Source organism: Meleagris gallopavo, chromosome 2 (genome assembly GCF_905368555.1).
Source record: "Meleagris gallopavo chromosome 2, MGAL_WU_HG_1.1, whole genome shotgun sequence".
NCBI lineage: Eukaryota > Metazoa > Chordata > Aves > Galliformes > Phasianidae > Meleagris > Meleagris gallopavo.
The window spans coordinates 72,159,537-72,180,345 of NC_139405.1; the positions used below are offsets into that span (position 1 = coordinate 72,159,537).

At 38.3% G+C, this 20,809-nt stretch overlaps 1 protein-coding gene and 1 long non-coding RNA gene across 5 annotated transcripts in view; one reads left to right on the top strand and one right to left on the bottom strand.

Moving 5' to 3' along the window:
* Positions 1 to 18,752, top strand: part of LOC104909888 (uncharacterized) — a 32,763-nt gene extending 14,011 nt beyond the window's left edge. The window contains exons 4-6 of one of the 4 annotated variants that reach the window (XR_014881480.1): positions 14,922 to 15,034; positions 17,444 to 17,523; positions 18,289 to 18,699. This is a non-coding gene — a long non-coding RNA (uncharacterized LOC104909888). The other 3 variants (XR_014881478.1, XR_014881479.1, XR_014881477.1) reach the window with 3 other exon arrangements.
* FUT9 (fucosyltransferase 9) overlaps positions 1 to 20,313 on the bottom strand; it is a 110,449-nt gene extending 90,136 nt beyond the window's left edge. The window contains exon 1 of the mRNA XM_085217621.1: positions 20,139 to 20,313. Coding sequence (XP_085073747.1) covers positions 20,139 to 20,283 — 145 coding nt within the window. The 5' untranslated portion in view covers positions 20,284 to 20,313. The remainder of the gene's footprint in view (positions 1 to 20,138) is intronic.
* Positions 20,314 to 20,809: the final 496 nt, after the last annotated feature.

Below are 20,809 nucleotides of genomic sequence, written 5' to 3' on the forward strand. Positions count from 1 at the left end.
ATTTGGAAGTGATTTTAGTAATTCAGTCATTGTGTCATCAAAAATTCCATCTGCAGTGCCTGCTACAGTCTTCAATATTTCTCATTTCTTCTCTCTCCTTGCTAAGTAGAAAAGTGTTTTGTTTCATTTATTCTGTCTTTAATTGTTTCCTTTAAGTCCTTTATCTGAATGAACATTCTTTATTTGTTACGTACTGTCATTATTTGCAGTCAGTAAAAACAAAAACAAAGAAAAACAACAAAACCCAAAACCTTTTTAACTCTACATAACATCACAACATTGAAAGATCATTAAATTATCCACTTGAATGATGAGCTCACTGTAATTTCTTACTAATAATAATCTTTCATCATAAAGAGACAAATATTCTTGGACAAAAGGTTGTCATTCACTCAGTTTCCCTCAATACTCTTAGAAAAAGATGAAAAAAGCCCAACCCATTCCAAACTCCCAATAGGCTACTTCATGGGGAAAGGTTAACTCCCTCATAAAATTGTTTTGGATAGATGAGGGGTCAGAAAACTCCTTTCTAACAATGTAGATCTACTTGCTTTTCCTCTATGGTAGAGTGTAAAGGTCTTGGAAAACAGGAAAACAATCAGTGTGAACAGCAACATAAACTATCTCCATTCAAAATGAACTCAGTAAGAAACTGGACAGTTTTGGGTTTTTTGTTTGATTGTTTTTTTAATTGTCTACCTATATAAAAAAGTTCTAAAGTTAGAGTTCAAAAATGGATTCCTAATTATTAGTGCACTAATTTCACTGAGAAAACAGACAACTTACATTTAGTATCACAGCAGAGCTTTTTATACTACCTACAAAAATATGTACTGAACTGAGCTTAAATACTTTATTACATAAATAGAAATAATTGCTGCTGTAGAGACTGTGAGAATCAGAACCAGAATAAATTTAAAGTGCTGACAGAAAATAGATTATGCTGACCATACCCCAGCAATTTTCTAAACTTAGTATTGAGATCTATTTCTATGCATGCTAAGTTTCATATTATTTAAACTAAATATATCTAAATTTAGCATAATTCAGTTTCATTATGCACTCACTACACATCTATATGAAGAAAAACTACATTTTAATCCAAAGAACACATCCTTAGGTAGTCATGAAAATAATCATATTTTACAAGGACTGAAATTTATCATTTTTACCAAGACTTGGCAACTTCTGAAAAATGGTCTGATAACAGTACCACAGCTATAATATGTAGAAAACAAATCACATGGAGCACAACATTTAAAACTCTTTAAACAATACACAACAAACATGATAAACACTAACTGTGGAATACTTTGAGTAGAAATTTAGGGAAGAGGATTTTTTTTGCTTTGGGGAAAAAAATGTGTTCTCATCACTAGAAAGTAGATTAGAAAGTAATTTTTGTGCAGAAAGCTTGGAGGGCAGGTGTCACAGAGAACTTTTCTCTTTGAAAATAAGCATATTTACAAGGATTGGCTCTGCAGCCCCTATGAATAAGCAGTTCTCTTGTCTTTCACCTTCCTGGACTATTTTGGCAGCCCGGCAGGGTGTGTGAGAAGGACTGTGATGTTAAACCTTCTTGCTTCAATTCTTCGTGGTGAGTTCTTCATGACAGCTCCCCACCTGATGTGTGTCTACAGGTAAGGTCCTGGAGAGCATCCAGAAGAGCTGTGAGAGCTGCTGCTGTTGTGTGACCCAACATTACCAGCTCCAAATCAGCAGGGAGTAGCAAAACGTCAGGGCATCAAGGATTGGATCTTTATCAGGATGCTCAAACACATCTATGATGCTTTGACATTCCACAAGGCAGCTGAGCTACACAGAGCAATGGGGATGACCCTGTGAAGAAATTTCCTAGAGATCTGGCATTGATGCTTGCAAGGATCCCTAAACAGAAATAATGGGAAGAATGCAAAGCAAAATATGCTTTCTTTTATACTGTTTACCAAAGTCTGGAACAAAATTAAGTTAACTGCATAAAAAAGCTAACATTCAGAAAAATAATATATTTCAAAAAACATATTGAAGCTGAATTTTTTATCAGTTACTCTGAAGTCTGAAGTCCACCACAAGCTTTCTGGCATCTTGTAAAGACTGGATTACAAAAGAACTGTAACTCAAGATTGTTCAAGGACTTTCTAGGTCTTATATCGAAAATACGAAGGTGAGAGCTATCTAAAATCTATATTTATCTGCATAATGTCAATCGATCCATCAATAGAAATAGAATAAGACCACAGTGCTCTTTGAATCAGGTAGAGGTTATGCAATTGGGCTACAAACTGGTCAGATATCCCATTAAGAGAACTGAGATCTTCTATTTTGAAGATCCATTTTACCCCCCAAAAATCTGTGAACTAGAGCCCATTTTAATAAGACTGTACGAAAATAAAATAAAATATAATAACATGACATAAAATCTGATAATCTAAATAAATTTTAAAAAATACATGAAAACTTTTCTGAAAATTTCAGAAACAAATTAGTGTATTTCATACTGCCATGGATTCACTAATTCATAAATCTTCAGAATATTATGGTCTGAAGTGTAATATGAAAAAAATATATAAAAATGGGAATGATTACTGCTTGAGGATATTGTTCCCAGAAAAATATGAAAATGTCATTGATTTCTAAAAATATCAAGTAGTTAATATATTTAAATTATTACAGCACAGTGCTGACACAGTGTTGGTAATAATTTAACAAAGTGCGGATACTTATGGAGTGACAGGTTCCAAAAACACTAAAAAGCACATAAAGCTAAAACTCAAGATAAAATCCACTGTGATGAGTGATAAAAGAATGTGACTTAATAAACATGAAGTGTAAACGACAGAAATACTATGACTCCTTTTTTTCCAAAGCAAAACTCAAACAAGAACCTCTCCTCTGAAAGCGAGAAATCATCAGATAGACAAGATATTAAACAATACCTTCTCTGTCCATATGGAGGGCTCAGAATGAATGTTGGCAGTACACAGTGAGGGACTTGAGTATTTTCCAACTGAAAGTGATAGTCAGTGGGATAATTTCCAGTAAATGGCGTGTGCTTACATGCAAGCCTTTAGTTCTTCAATATTCATTTAGCTTTCAAAAATGCAGTAGAAAAATACACATCCCTACTACTCTGCAACCCCCTCCCCAGCTATTTTTGTTACAGTTGAGCACTCAGTGATTCATACCCCTCTCTCCTGTTATTTTCTCAAGTTATAATTTAAACCTGCCTCCACTGGTGCTTATCAAAACTTCCAGCAACTTCTGCAAAAGCAAAATAGAAAAGACAGATGAAAATACTTGGCCATCTGGGAACATACAGTAGAGTAAGTACTCTGAATGAAGCGGCAACATACAAAGAGCAAGACCTAATGAGCAAGAAAAATATGCAGAAAATCAAAGACGCAGAGTAGAGCATTATGTTTGTCAGAAAAAGCAGCTGCTCTGGGAAAGCTGCATCTCACAGCATCAAATTGTAATGAGTCAGCATGACCAATTCCCCACACACAATCCCACAACAGAAAGACACATAGACTCACCAAGGATCCAAGTGTAAGGCTTAACTTCAGATATGAAGCAAGATGAGCAGTTGAGGGGAGCACTACTTTGCAAAAGATGATAATTACAGCATCAGAAGTTTGCATGCTGTTTATGACTCAGGGCACAATTTTGCACTCTTTATTCACAGTGATTTATAATCTTACTGATGAACTGGATTATACATGTTGCTGTTGATAGTACTACCTGCCTGAGTATGTGTTCATCAAAGTAGGAGGGAAGTTGGGGTTAAGACTTGCCAAGGTTTAAGATGGTTTAATTTATATCTAAAAAAGATAATTTCTTAACAGCTAACTCAGAAAATCATTCTGTGTGGAAGTGGTACAGTTTTATTCCTACTGGCCTTATTTTGTTTCATCTCAAGAAATATAAGTTCCATACAGAAAATACCTTTCTAAATAGCTTCATAATTCTCAAAAGGAATGTTAAAAATATAACTGAGGATTTGTCAAATTCTATAAGAATATGTATAAAATAGAATAGATTTCAGTGGACTCACTCAAAATCATTCACTCTCCAACTTCCATCTCAACTAACCCTTTAATAAAGATTCTGTAGTCTTGTAGAACTTCCAAAAAGGCTCAAAAGTGGTAACTCAACCCACATGAGGCTGTAAGATAGGCTAAAAAATAACATTTAAAAAAGAAATTAAAAAAAATATATGATTTCTTCGTTTTTTGTTTTTTTTTTTTTTTTTTTGTTATGAGATGTACTTTGACACTGTCTTATACAGTCATGATATCTGGAAACATAAGATTTGGAAACACTTCATCCTACAGCTCTGGTTGCAGATATGATTAAGTTCCACCCACCCTCATCACCCCCACTAGCAGCTGGAAATGATAACTTCTGTGATCCAGCACTTAAACTGTTCACATTACTATACGCTCGGATAAATTGCTCGTAATTTGCTCATAAATTGTTTTGAGCTATCTAATCTCACTCAAATACTTTAAGTAGTATCTGTTTGCTAAAATAATTGGCGACAATAATATTTAGTAGGCTTACAAGAATTTTGCATAGGAAGTGTAATTTGTATCTTCCCAGCTTTCTCTCTCTCTCTCTCCCTCTCTCTTCTTCTTTTTTTTTTTTTTTTTTTTTTGATCTATCTAATTGCGTTTGAGATTTTCATGCATAACTGTAATTTTCTAAGTTGGAGCATTAAAATAAAATTAAAAAAAAAAAACAACAACACAGTACATATTATAAAATAATGATATTAGGCAATTAGGCATCACCAGCCCTTTCCTGTGCCCACAAGCACAGTGGCAATTACACTCTGACTCTGTTAAAGTATAGCAAATGTAAAGCTGTAACTACTATAAAACTGATTTTAGTTCCCCTTTTTGTATGTCTTGCTACATTTACCCCAAAAGATCAGTAAGGAATTCATGTATATATGAGTCCAAAGAGAAAGAGCAGGACCTGTTGTCTCCATACTCTTATTTTGGAGCAACGAGAAAATTTAGGAGAGTAGATGGTGTTCTGACAATTCATAGGAAGGATCACTAGCAGTTCCCTCCAAGCAGATAATAGTGATAAAGTTAGTTCAGCCCAATATTTAATTGCTTTAGAACTTTCTTTCATACAGATTTTAGTAACTTCCCAGGCTAGAAGGAGTTGCAGGCGAGACAGCAGACAGCAATCCCTGTGCAAAACAGTAGTAAACCAAAATGGGGAACAGTCTCCATCCCCACATAGCCATCCTTTTGCAAAAACAAACAAATGAAGAAATTTAACTCTATCCAGTCAATTCTTTTCCTCTTACAAAATGGTATGTAGCACTAGTATTTCAAAGTCTAATTAACGTGACATCCGTTCATCTGAAAAGACAATAATAACAGAAAGTCAGTCTTGCTTTGCAGGCTTCCTGAGAAGACTGCAATTTTACCTTCTGTAGTCTTGCAGTTCTAAAAGGAAGTACTGTTATATCATGAACATCTTTACAAAAATCTTCTTTGAAATACCTCTATGAGCATTTATTGATGAATTTAGGTTGTGCATTATTAGTGCATTATTAGTGTTAGCGCTAATTAATGGTATGCACTCATCAATTAGCATTCATTTTGTATTAATGCCCAGAAATGAATGAAAGAACTTTTCCATAATTAAATTAAGTTGCATCACTATGTGCCCTAGTCCAGAACTGATTATCAGGATGTTTACATACTTTCTCTAATTGGCATATTCCTTAAAACAGATGAACACACGAAGAAATGACAGAACAAAATGAACAACTGTACTACTTCTCATGGAACACATATTCTGTAACAGAAATTGTCTTGTACAGGATGTCTCTTGTTGCATTTTTGCAGTTTTCTTCCAAAGCAAGTAAAATGGAAGAAACTTATCTATCTATATATCTATGATATTCTACTAGTCTATTTGTTATAAACAAGTTTCATTGAAACTGAGATACTGTGCCAGTGAATTAAGCTGGTTTCAGCAGTGTTTCTTAGTTCAGTGTGCAGTGTTGCAGGAACACAGCTGTGCTGCTTCTATCCCCACAACGGCTTCTGTGCTGCCAGCTGAAATCTCTCTGTACCATACTTCTCAGCTTTCCCAAATACAGGGGGAGCACAGCACGCTCTTTTGGCTCCATTCCTGCGCTCCCGATATAGTCCAAGTCAGCCACAGGTCTTGAACTGGGAAACTGTAAAGCCCTATGTAAAAATAATTGAAGGTCTTAAATAATGAAGTCACTTTTTAAAAAATGGTAGATATACTCTCCATGATACTCATAGAAGCTCCCTTACAGTCAGTAGAGCAAAGAAGTATTTTCACAGGATAATTCCTCCCATTCTAAGAGAGAGGTCCAGAAACACAATGAATTGCAATTGCTCTCTGGAGTCATCTTTCGCTCTTTCCTAACTACAGAGGAAGTCATGAAGGCTAGTGTACTTTTTTTTTTTTTTTTTTTTTTTTTTGTGTGTGGCTAAATTGAGGTGAGATTACAGTTATCCATGAATACATAATTGTGAGCTCTCCAGGCTCACAATTTTGGGTTTATTATAGTTTTACAAGCAGAATGAGGATTCTGAGAGATAACATCCTGCTAAAATGGATGGAAAAATCACAAGAAAATGAAAGTCAAAGGTAAAAATTATTAGTGACTGTAAAGACGATAAATACAGAAATTAAAATACATGGTCCTATCTGTAAAAAGTTAAGGAGGCTTCACACAGAACTCTAGGCTGAGTTACAGATTTAACACTTCACAGTCAGAGATACATCTCTAGCTTCACTTACTGTCTTTAAAGAAAATCTGGAAATTTCAAAATGCAAACATTTAAAGTGGTCTTTCCTATGTGTGTTAGTGTATAACAGATCAGTAGCTGAGGATTTAAGATGAGGAAAGTAAGGACAGTTCCAGCATATCTACGTATCAGAAGGAAAATTTAGCCTTTCCAGAACTCAGAAAGAAACATAAACCCAAAAATGATTTGTAAGACTAAAAGAATGTGGAATAGATATATTCTAATCACTGCACTGTAAATCTAGGGAGATTCCAGGTCGAAATTTGTCTAACAACTGCAGGCTAATCATCTGAAAGAAATTCTATCTACAACAACAAAACTCCATATTATCATTTGAAAAAAAAAACATGTTGAACTCATTACAATTTAGATAAAAATATTCCATGAAAACACACTTCTGGAGCTAGAGGAAGTCATAAAACCTTAACACAGAAAGACAGACCATCACCTGAAACAGATTTGTTGCCACTGACAGCATAATTATCTGGGATCTTCTAATGGTCTTGTCAACTTACTCCTGCTTCGGAAAGATTTCAATCTAAACAGAAAAGAATACATTTTGATAGCTTGTTCTCTTCCAGGATAGATATCAGAGAAGACCAGATATTACAGCTTTCACTGGAAACATATCTATGATTTGATAATGGCTCAAGGAGCGTTAGGAAGTATGAAGGCCCAATTCAGCCTGAATAAATCAGATTTTTAAGGACTTCAGCAAGGCTTTTTAGTGTTATAGAAATCTATGTAAAGGTTTGCTTTGTGAAATAAAGTGCAAAAGCTAGATTAGATTATGTTGAGTTATCATGTTAGTATACAGTGGCTTTTAAGTCCACAGGAATAAATATGATAAAAGTCTCTACTGTGAAGACCTTGATATTTTAAATGAGAAGAGAGACAAAGTGCTGGCAAAGTAAAGATCTTTTCAAGTAAATAGACTGTCAAAAATGAATATCTCTAGGAAAATTATATATATTTACTTTCCTACAAAGCATAATTCCTTGAACCTGTTCTATGGACATCAGCTAATTTTGTGCTTTGGCTATAAGCTCAAATATCTTCTAAAAACAAATGGAGGCAAAGTGATGAAGGATTATGGGAAAGCTATATTACTGCTCACTGCACTATATCTATTACGTGAAAGAAGAGAGATTTTCATTTTCCAAGATGGCAACAAAGCTATTTTTATAAAATATTAAATTTTCTGAATGTTTCCTATTAATACCTTTCTGTCATTCTAAAGGTTCCTCTTAAGTGTTGTCTTTTAACGCTCTGGCTTTTTTTATGAGTTATAAAGATAAAACCTACCAAGGAGTGTAGCTGCAGTCTTTGGGCATCACTAATGCTTTTCAGCTCTCAAGCAGCTGCGGCCCAGCATCTTCAAGCAGTGTGATACTCATGCACTGGATTCTCAAGTCCTGACCCTGTCAAGTTCTGAGTTCAAATTCATTCACAAGAGCAGCAGCCTCACCTGGCAGAGAATACCAGTGTGTTTTCTGAGTACAAGCATGCCAGATCAGATTTCACATGCATGGAAAAAAGAAAAAGCAGGAAACAAGACTTTCTGAAACCAAAGTAAATGAAATTCTCACTTGGGAAACAACAACCCTACATCACTCAATCTATAAAAACTATTAGATTTGAAACAGTTCACCTCTCTAGAGGATCCTGGTAAGCAGAAAGTACTTGTTATCTGGCAAGACAACTTTTTCATTTTCCCCTCTTGGAACTGTTCAGTGTGCTTTTAAATATTTATTTGGCCAAATAGCAAGCAATTAACTCCACAGCCCCCTCTTCTATGAAAAAAGGGGGTCAGGTTTAAATTCCTCCTCCATTAGCTCTTTAATCAATTATACAAATTGGCAACATTTCAAAAGGAGAAAATCACTTGCTTCATACAGAAATAATCATTCAGTCAGTAGTTAAGGCACATTTTTTACCTGAAAGTGCTTCTGAGGTTGTTGTTTTTTTCCACTTCAAAAGTGTGGGGAGCTTGTTAAATGTCATCTACCCAAATGGTAAGTCCTGCAATTACTGGATATTTAGATATCAATTAGCATCATGTTCTAATTATTTTGAAAAAAATATAGGTCTAGCTTATGGGCTCACTTTCAAGAAACGGCAGGTGTTTGCCTTGTGCTGAAAGTAGATGCTTTTAAGGTGTAGGTTGTATGTGTACTATTGGCCACTGTATTTCCTTCTAGTCATTCCCTTGTTCAGCTTCTCAACCTTTCTAAATTCCACTTACATCTGCTATGCTTTGCATGGGAAATCCATTTCAGGTAAGAGAAATGAGTCTTTACAAATACAGCATCTGACAGTTAGACATTGCAATGTTTGGTGGCAGCATCCAAGAAAAAATAATTGGGTACTAAAAGGCAGAGTAATTAATTACTACACTTTTTGTATCCTATTGCCATATCACATAAAGCATTCCCTATTTAAATGGTACATGATTCCCCAGGAGGTCAGGTGGAACAGACTAGGTTGTAGGCACCCTGCACACAGAGTAGAGAGCTATGTTGAAGTCAGGACATTGAGCAGGCAGTTTGATACAGAAAGGAATACACATCACAAAGCTTGTTTTAAATTCCACCAAGTCAGGAGTCAAGCATTCTGCTTAGGGTTTTAAGAATGTGCATCCATCAAATTAAGATTCAAATCCTGCTAGCAAAGTAAAAATAAAATAACTCTTTTATTTTTATTTTTCATTTTAGAAATTGAATGGAAGACAAAAATAAGTGGAACAATACTTTTCTTTTAAAATAGAAAGAGTGAAGATGCATTGGTCGTTCACCCCTCCAATAACACTATGATCCGATTTCTTATCCAAAATGTCAGCAGCCTGGGTTCATTTCTGCCAACTGCCTATTCTGGCTGTGACACTGCAACCTGCACTTCCCATTCTGAGATAAAACATTTGCCACACCTGTAGGAACCATGCCTCCACATGATTAGAATGTTTAAAAGTTAAATATTTATTTGCCCACACAAAAGAGTGAATGACTTATTAGCCTAGCATCTGAAGCAATTGCCCAAGGAATGGCTTCCTGGTTGTAGCACGTAGACCATATGATGGCACGATGAAAGATTAACACAAATCCTTGAACTTGTTCAGTCTTCAGAAGACTTAAGGTGCTTCTTGGGACCTAGGTAAATAGAGTTCTAAGAATAAAAACTGAAGTAGGAATAGGTAACCCCAGGGCATAGTGGTGGTGGAGAGTGCTATTCAGAGAATAGGAGCCTACACTGCCATTTCACTGGGAGAAGTAATGTGGTTTTGTAGTGCATCCTAATTACCATACATTGGTTTGGTTTCAAAGCAGTTTTGGTGTGCACAAACTACATGTTTTTTGAAGGAAATTAAATAGGAAGCTCTGCTTACAGTCTGTACCAAATGTACTCTGTCCTGTAGGGGGAACAAAAAGACCTGAGCTAATTTAGTCCTTTGAGAAGCCTCAGACTAGATGCAAGGTAATACCATTTGGTCCAAGACACCAAACTAAATCTAGTCCATGGCAAAACACATTGATCACATATATTTAAATATAGAGACCTCAGTACTAACTGCTTTGATCTACTGGTCTGATCCTGCTGTGTTGAATTGCTAATACAGACAAATGCATCCAAGTCATGTTTTCGCTGCCAAAAACATTTAACGTATTTAGTTATAACTTTCTGCGTTGATTTTGCCCTCAATCATCACACATAATTATTATACAAAAGTTCAGATTCCCTCTTTTTTTATTTTGCCCTGGAGCAAATAAAATGGATTTTGTATTAAGAAGTGACAATTTGAGAAACCATGCAAAGGAAAAGATGGAAATGCTCAGCTGAATAAAATGAATTTGAGGTGTAAAGGATACAGAGGTAGGAAGAAAAGGGAACAGAATGGGAGGGAAAACTGGAAGATGGCAGTGAAGCAGGAGAAAATACTACTTTGGAACAATAATCTGTAGAAAGTTTAAAAAATATATACACATCAATAGGTAGAGTAGTTTATCATCTAGACTGATCATTGACTATTCTCTCAAGTGTATACTGCCATTTCCTATTGCTGCTGAAATAGCCTGTAATTATCACTTATTATTTTCCCTTCATGGCATCAGAAGTATCCTCTAGTTTTTTGGGAAAATCTGTGCTAAAACAATTTTGTATGGTAGAAAGAGGCATGGTTGGAGCTGGGGACTGAGAATGTAGTGGCTTGCACTTCTATCTTTGCATTTCTGACCTTCACAGAAGCAAAATTCTAGGGCAATTTCTTCTACTTACCTGAAAACTACAGATAATCCATAACCATTACACTGCATTAGCCACTTACAAAAATAGGGCACAAACATCAAAATGACTTATTCTGTAACAATGCAGTGAAAGGAACAAAAATTATCTGCATAGTGGTGAGAGTGAAAAGAATTACAAATAGGCCATTCCAAGAAAGTTAAAAAAATGAATAAATCAATAAATTAACACAGGAAATTATTAAGAAAAATTAAAAAGCTCATTTTTACAGAAGAGGATTTTTAAAAGTAGGATGCCTGGAATCATCAGCTGCCACTGTGGACTAGTTGAAATAGGAGCATTCATGTATATATGAATGTATGTATGCACGTATGCGTGAAGGTATGTATGTGTATGTGAATATATATGTATATATTTCTTTATAAGCATATATATATATATACGCTTAAAAAATAAAATTTAGGCCTATTTGAAAGTATCAAGATGTTGTGAGGTAAAGCAACTTACTTTAATAACAAGTAGTCTCCCACTTGCAGGTTGCTATTCTAAGACAGCAGTGTTTTGCTATCATACATTTTAGTATGAAAAAACTGTGACTGCTGGTATTTTATTTGCTTATCCACTGATGTAATTCACAGGTTTCAGTCAATTACTTTGTTCTCTTTACTGATTCGAACATGAATTATTTATACTGTAGTTTATACACACATATGCAAACCATTTTCTTATTTGTTTCATCGACTGCATAAAATTAAATTACTCCCAGTCTTACGGTGAGTATTATCAATTGCACAAAAACTCCCAGCCTTGAATTTCATAGCAGAGCTGCTGTTCTTAGCTCCGATGTGCAATCAGTTTGGAATGCCTTCCCACCGACCATTAGCATCACTTGTTATGCAAGGCCTAAATTGCTTTTGGGTGGATAGAACTAAAAGCCAAACGCAGTTATCGTTGTCAGTATTTTAGTTTGCTGTAAGTGGTTTAGCAATATGAATGCTGTCAGCTGCTTGCACTTGCCTACCCTACCACAGGATATCTTTGGAGAGAAAACTCTTAAATCATAGAATCCTATAGGTTGGGAAAGATCTTCTAGTACAACTGTTGATCCACTCCCACCATGCCCACTTACCATGTCCCCCATTGCCACATCCACATGTTTCTAGTAAACCTCCAGGGACAGTGACTCTTCCACCTCCCTGGGCAGCCTGTGCCAATGCCTCATCACTCTTCCTGGGAAGAAATATTTCCTAACACCTAACCTGAACCTCTCCTGATGCAACTTAAAGCCACCATTTCTCATCCTATAATTGTTATCTGGAAGAAGAAACTGAATCCACCTTGTTACTACCTTCTCTCATGCAGTTGTAGAGAGTGATAAGGTCTCCCCTGAGCCTTCTCTTCTCCAGACTAAACAATCCCAACTCACTCAGCTGCTTCGCCTAAGACCTGTGCACCAGACCCCTCACACCTTCATTGCTCTTCACTGGACACACGCCAGGGCCTCGATGTCTTGTAGTGAGGGGCCCAAAACTGAACACAGTACTTGAAGTGCAGCCTCACCAGTGCTGAGTACAGAGGGATGATCATTTCCCTGCTCCTGGTGGCTATGCTATTTCTGATTCAGTAAGGCCTGAAGAAAATATGCTTTATCTAGTTATAAGACTCCAACTGCCAAAATATTTTAAATGCTATTTTGTGTCTCCTAGAAATCTTCGCTGAACACTGTGCAGCTATGGTGGCCAGTGAGCAACTGCAGGGGAGACTTGGAGATCTCCAGGAAGTGAAGCTTGGTTCCTTGCCTGAGCTCCTTGCTTGCAACCCTAATCTAAGTGCTCATATCTCATGTAGGACATCAGTTGTCTCTTAGTGTAGGTGGTAGAGGCAATGTTTGGGGCAGTCAATAAAACTCTCCTAATTATTTCAACTTCTAGAATTAGCATGTTTCTTATGCTCCAAAATGGCATTTGTGGGATATTATCACATTTTCTTTCTATATTCAGCTAAATAGCGTTGTATAAAAACTCTGGTAGTTTGCAAGAAATCAATTAGCATTTGTGTCAGAGCAAGTTTACTTTGTTAACTTAAATGTTGGCCTTTAAACTATGGGTATTTAGAACTGCTGAATAATAGTCTTAAACAGTTAGTTGTGAAAATCTTGTATTGCCAGTTTAAATAGATTGTAAAATCAGCATAGCCTAGGTTGATGGCCTTGGCTATTTAGCTGATAAATTTTATTCCAAACATAACGATACAAGCAATGATAATAACTTAAATGCTTTCTAAGTGTAGTTGGATGTTCTCCCATTCCATTTAAATGCAAAATTTGGTGCTAGTAACCATAAAGTATTTCCTATTTCAAATCTTCAGTTTCAAAACTTTATGATTTTCCATAACTCTTTTCCTCTAAGCCAACACTTCCACTGCTTTGCCAAAGAGTAGTGAGGACTTAATTCTTACAAAGTTCAAGTGCTTATCGCAAGAGTAATATGACGTACACAATCAGCCAATTTATGGGAATATACACATTCACGGAACTTGTCATACACACAAATCATTTCAGGATTGATTCCTTCATTTGGCTTAGCTTTAATTTTAAAGAAAGTCTTTCTTACTCTGTAATTAAAGCCACTGAAGAAAATTGTCTGAAATCCTATTACATTGGAATATACAGTTTCACTGATATCACAGTGCTCCATGAAATTGAACTAATTTTGCTAGTCTTGCTTTGAAGGAAAATCAAATAAAGGAAGTATTCAAATCATTTATAGTTTTTTGGGATGTATATTACAATATTTTAAAAGTCCAACTTGAACATTTCAGCCTATCTGAAACAACTTGGGGAAAAGACTTTTTTGAGGAGTTCTAATTCATTTCAAAAGGACACAAATTTTGTAATTTCAAAAAACTCTGAAGTATCACCCTGATAAGCAGAGAGAACTGGCTTTGACACCTTATAAACTTTCTTCACCCTATGATGTCTGGCAAGGTCTACGTGCCACCTGCATCCATCTGTCCTTGGTTAGAAGTCTGCTCTGAGTATGCAGTTGGTACCTGACTTCCTAAGCTGTGGTGACTCATAAGAAAGCCTTTGAAAATACAGAGAAATAAGATTGCTTAATTATTTATAAGCTATTTTAAAATATCTTGAAGTCCTACCCTGTGGCTCCATCTGGGGTGAAAAAAATGAGTAAAAAAAGCTGCAAGAGGAACTGTGTGGAAATGCAAAGACAAAAATGTAAACAGTACTTAGTGATTACTTTATCCTAAGGATAGATAGATTTCAATCATCAACTTTAATCATAGTTCAACACCATGTATTAAACAATTGCAATTAATCTTGGACTACATTATGATTTTTAGTTATTTTCTTGAAGAATATTTGAGCATCACCCACCTAACCATTAAAGAACATCAGCCAGCAATTTCTATAAGCTCTGTAGAAAATCTGATGTCATGTTTTGCCAATCAAAAAGAAGTCTATGTCTGTTATTTGTTCCAGTTCTCAATTCGTGCACTTTAGTATGACAAATGATGCATAATGTTTAAATATTATTTAGATGCTTTGAGTTGGAAGTCAATATACAAATACAATGCAGAAAATATTTTCTGGATTTTTTTATTAGGTAAACGAAAGAATAATGAAGATCCTAGATAAATACAAAATTTTAAAATATATTCTGCATTTAAATAAAAATCAACACTCATTTGATAATGGAAAAAAAAACAGCTTTGAAGTATATGTTTTACATTGCTGTGCCCTTCAAAGTTTAAATGTATATATCTCTGCCTTTTACTTCTCTTCTAACATTGAAATAGGAAAGCAGGCTTTCCTGCGCGTTCAGTTCTAATTTTCTCAGTTTGAAACTGCTGTAGCTGCTGTCCAGGATAAACTAGAAGGAAGAAGACATCTGAAGAAAAGACAATAGAGCCTTGACCAACTGGATTATCACTTAGATATACAAAAGTATATTTTCAGTGTTCAATTGGTGAGTTCTTTTAAGTTCTGTAGCTTTACTTACACAGTAGGTTTACACTGTAGTATTGCAACAATAGTTTTTTTCTTTGTTATTGGTTTAGGTTTTTTAGCTTTTAAGTGGTAGAAATCAAGAAGGAAGAAAAGCATTAGTATTGGAATGTGCTAATTTGGTCAGGTTAAATCACTGTCTACTGACAGATCAAAATGTAGCATTATGTGGTAAAGAAATACGAACAATTATGAGGCTGTTTGTTCATGGATTAGATATGTGTTCCAGAACCAAACATCTGACAACATTAACAGTCTCTGTACATAATTAGAACAAATAGTGTGGGGGGAAAAAAAAAAAAAAAGAAAAATATTTGTGTATTATTTGATTCATTTGTCTCTGCTCCAGTTTGTGCAATAGAAACATGTACTTTCCGTAAGATATTCCTGAAGGACTAAATGTCTCGGAGAGTGGTAATCACATTTTTGCAGCCTTTCACCTCAAGTTCACTGTTTCAAACACAGACAACATGCAGTTGTGATGGAAAATCATTGCGATTTGAAAGCTGGTTTGTGGCTGTGTAAGATGAATTGGTTATTTCACTCCATTTCTTAGAGGATCTTGGAATGCAATCAGCTTTCAAAGCAGCAGCAGTGAGGAGCTGAGCTCCTCAAAAGATCTGTCCAGGACACATAGAGGCACATAATTACAGAATCGTAAAGTTTGGAAGGGACCTCTGGAGGTGATCTAGTCCAAACCCTCTGCTAAAGCAGGTTCACAATCAGAGCTGGTTTCTTTGAGGATGGCAGAGGCCAAGACTAACAAATAAAATCCCTCTTGTGATCCATTTCCAAGCAAGTTTCCTTAAGAGACTGACTGCTTAGAGCAATATCAAGCATTGGTCCCCATCCAGCAAAGTAGGGCTGATGCAGCACCACAGTGTGGGGACGGTGGCATTGCTGCTCTTTCTGTTCCACAGAGCTTCATTTTCCATTTCTGCCTATCTGGCACCTTTTTATTAGCAAGAAATGTTCTTGATTTAGGGGAAAGCCAGTATAAAGAAAAAACAACAAACAAACAAATACACACCACCACCACAGAAATTGATGTTTTTTTGAGCACCTTGAGTGTATCAATCTCACTTTTATGCAGAGGTACACACCTAGTCAGAAACAGTTAATAAGTTGTCCTTTGTGAAGAGCATACCTACTATATTGTAGAAAACATAAACGACAATAGTTTTCCTGTCCAGCTATAAATTATCTCAGTTCTGTTTCCCATGGAAGGCTTTAAAACTGTCTCTTCTGTTAATTCGTCTCCTTTACGTGAGGGATTTTTCTTTTTAAGAAAATATACACATCATTTTTCTGAACATTTAACATGTTGTATTAGGGACTTCCTCAGAGGAAAGAAAGGTCTGTCTTCATTAACCACTAAATTTAAAGTGGGGAAATTAAAACATCCAGATGTCATGTCAGCTATATACATTGTGTTCTATGATGTCACATTTGATTTTCTTATTTTATGACTCTGACAGCATCATATTAAAAATTTGATTGCACAATGACAGCACAGGTTTTGAATTATTCAGCTTATGAGTGCACTCTTACAAGAAGACTATTTTGTATTTCTTGCCATTTCTGAAAAACTGACATTTAAAAAATTGAAAAGGAAAGGGAAAATGATCACTAATAACTAATTAATAACTCAAGCTTGGCAAAGGTAACCTCATTTTAATAGAATATCGCACAAATTAAAACCAGATTAAATATAACACACAACGTATTTCAAAAGTCATTTGAAACATAATTCTCTGGATGACATTTTGGCCCCAGTGAGATCAATGGCAAGATTCCAAATCAGCTTCTGTGGAGCCAGAACTTGCTCCTAAATGAAGAAAACCATACATTCTCCATATGTTTTAGTAGCTATTTTTTTAGTAGCTATCTGTCAGCACCCTTGTATTTACCACATCAGATTACCTTTTCCCACCCCTTCTTCAACAACACGCTGCAGGTATGTGTGCTTACTGAAGTCAGTGGGACCTTCTCCATTGGACTTCCAGTCCTCAAGTCAAAAGTAGAAACTTCTGGGGCAATATTTGCAACAGTTTTCCAGGGTTTACATTATGTATTTTCATATGATGGTACTGCCAGCTTTTGGTTTTGCTCCACTTTACCTCTGTTCAATGTTAAACAAGTGCAAGCTGTTGGTTCATTTGTATCAAACAATTTCAGGTGTAACCTTTCTAGAGTGACCAAATTTGTTTTTTCTCCATTACAATCTAAGTTTATTTTTAAATCACTGAAGGTATTTTTTAATCACTAAAGTTGGAAACATCTGCTCTTCATCTTGATTAAAATCAGCTAGTCCCTCTTAAAATCAGAACCATGAAACAAATAATGCCATTTTAAGAAACATTCTATTTAGCAGAATCGCGGAATCACGAATCCAGAATGGTCTGGATTGGAAGAGACCTCAAGGATCATGGATCCCCAACACAACCTAAGGTAAAATTTTACTGGTATCAGATATGGAAATATCAAAGTTGAGCCCTTTTGACAGGAAACACGACTATTATTTAACTAGTAGGTCCCAGTAAAAGAGCTCATAGCTATACATACATTATTGTTTTTCTCAATAATTATTTCAGCTGAGCTGTCTGAACAGGTATGAAATATGGGCTTGAGTGCAGGTAGAGCTTGGAATATTCCATACCAGACATAAAATAAATGCTTCCAGCTATGGCAATGGGGGAAAGTACAAATGATCTTTTCACATCCTGGTTCCTTCAAAATGGTTAGCAAAAATGTCTTTGATTCAGCTCACAGCAATGTCTGAGGAGAATCTCATACTGATCTGACTGAGATCAGAATCATGACCACAGTTCTAACAAGAAATATAGTTGCAGTCCCTCGGGAATTTCTAAGGTTTATTCAAGAGTTCAGTTTGTTATTAAAAATGCACATTGATGTGCTTCATTTCCCTTGTATAGTGTCTCTATTATAATATGAATATTACAAGATTGCCTATATTCACTACAAGCAATGAAAATTTGTTACAAATCACATACACTCTGTTGTTTTAGTTCACTTATTTAACCTGCACCTTGTCTGTTTCAACACTGAGTTCAGCACTGAACACAATTAATCTTATAGAAAAGCATTTATTTACTCTTAAATGAGCAGTTCCAGATTCGTGTTGCTTTCTCACTACAAGCAAAAATGTACAACTGGAAACAGGATACCACCATTTGATTACATTTTATTCTGCAGCATCAATATCAGCCTGCAAAAAATTCAGCTGGAAATAAAGATGCAAGAGCTTCCAGGTTGAAGTCCTGCTGCCCTTCGTCACTGTTCAACCTCTACACATCCAAACTCCAGCTGAAGACACCAAATGACACCAATACAGCTGCAGAATGAAGAACTGCAAGATAATACAGCCCTCTGAAAATTTCATATGCTTTTAGATCAGTCCTAATCTCGATCACTGTTTAACCACTGTTTCTGGAATATACTGAATTAAGCAGAAATCAAAACCAAACCATTTCCCTTACAACTCTCTGTGGTCTGACAGGGAATGGGCAGATCATGACCAGTGTCAGAAGAACTTATTTCCATAATAACCTCTAAGTCTTGTTGTTTCAGACTGCCACCAGCCGCGGCAGTTAAGGTGTGATGAAAGCTTTCTGATGAGTCTCACACAGATTCCTTTCTGTTTTGTGAAACAAAAATGCACCATCCTGTAAACTATAGAAAAAAAGCTGCATCTATTGAAATACAAGTCTTCCTCTGCTTCTTGTATGCAGAATTACTTTACTCAGAGCAGTGCAGGACTAAGGAGTCCTCTGTAACTGAGAAAGAATGCTATGACAAAAAAAAAAAAAAATCCCACAAACCATAATTGAAACAGTTGAAAAAAATAACCTGAAAAACCGTTCGAAAACTTCAACAAAATGTAACAGAACACAGGAATTGTGCCCCTCCGTTCCCCTCCCTTCCCCCTACATAAAAATAATTTTTTTTAAAAGACATTTTCCCCCCAGGGACTCCTTCAGCCTGAAGTGCTATCACAGCACCAGCTTCTGGAGAAAGGAGTGAAGATTTACTGCAAATCTTGTATTCATACTTGTTGGCTATTTGGCAAAGAGGTGAGAGGTTGGTCTTTTTTCTTTTTTTTCTTCAAGGCAGTTTCCCGGTCTTTAACATTACTCTGAGCCAGAGATGCTAAATAAAAGAATGGGAAAGCTCTGCTGCCATAACAACCCTTTCGGCAGGGAACTATTGGGATACAGATAGTAGCTACACTCCCTACAACCAGCCTTGTGCATCATGACACAGAAAACCAGAAACCACTTTTCAGTCACAGCATCCTCAACATTCGCACTCTCTGCTCTGGGCAGCGAAAGGAAAACAGGCACAGACTTCTGCCCCCTCCCACCCCACAATCTCTCTGCCTTCTTATATTTGTTTGTTGGAGAAGAGGGAGAGAAGTCCACCCGGGCGCCGAGTTCTGCCTCGTGCTTCCCGGGGCCGCTCCGGGCTGCACAGAGCCGCAGCCGCCCCGTGCTCCGCTGCCCCCGCACAACCCCGGGGGGAGTCCGGGACCATTCCCCGATCACGGGCTGCGGCTGCGGAGCAGCATCCAGCTGCGCAGGGTTGGCCCATCTCCCCTCAGACCACCTTAAAACGGTCCTTTGGTAAAGTTAAGACGCTGCACGCTACCCCGAGCCACCCGGGCACGGGGGTTCGGGCTACGGGGGGGCTCCAGACCCGGGCACTGGGGGATGTCGGGTTGTCTGTGCGTGCGAGACAGCCCCGTGGGACTGGGCAGCGGGGGCCGGGAAGGGCACCGTGGGGCAGTCCCCTCCCCCGCCGCCCCCGCGCAGCCCCGGGGCCACACTCGCTGCCCCGCGTACCTCCTGCCCCCGCGGGGAGGGCTCAAACCCGGGCCAGGACCCTCCATTCCCCGGGGGTTGGAGCAGGCGAAGAATAGTATCTCCCCCCTCACCGCGTCCCCCTCAGCGTTCCCGGGGCCGCTCCGGGATGGGAGACGAAGCGGCAATGGAGGAGGCACGGCAGGTGTTTTTGGGGGCGGGGGGGCACAGGGCCCCGTGACTCACCCGTCCGAGGCGGGGGCTGCGGGTAGCGCGGCGGCGGCGCTGCCCCCGGGGCGCGGGGGGCGGCGGGGCAGGAGCAGCAGCGGGCGCGGGAGCAGCGGGGAGCGGCGGGGCCCGGGCTGCTCCTGGGCGCGCTCTCGCTGCCCATCCCCGGCGCTGCCGCCGCCGCCGCCGGAGGAGGAGGAGGATGCGACGGAGAGGCAGCCCCGGGCTCGGGCACGCGCGTCGGCGGAGCGGGGGGAGGCGTGGAGCGGCGCGGGGGCGCGCAGCGGAGGGGGAGCAGCTTGGGGAGGCGGGCGCACGCTCCCGCAGCCTTCGCTCAGACCTTCGGCCCTCAGCCCTCATTTTCTCATCCCTCCGTCCCTCGTGCCTCCATCCCGAATCCCTCCCTCCCTCCATCTTTCCATCCCTCCCTCTCTCGCCTCTCCATCCTTCCGTCCGTTATCCCTCTTTCCCCCGTCTCTTTCTTCTCCGATCCCACATTCCTTTCCCCTCCGTCCCTCTGTCCCCGGCCGGCAGCTGCCGTCTCTCCGGAGACCCCCTCTCTCCGGATACCCCCTCTCCGCCGCAGGATGGCTCCGGAGACCCCAGGGGCCGCGGGCGCGCTGCTGCCCCTCCGGCGCGCCCCCGCGGCGCCCCCCGGGAAGGGCAAGCGGCCCCTGTGAAGGGTAGAG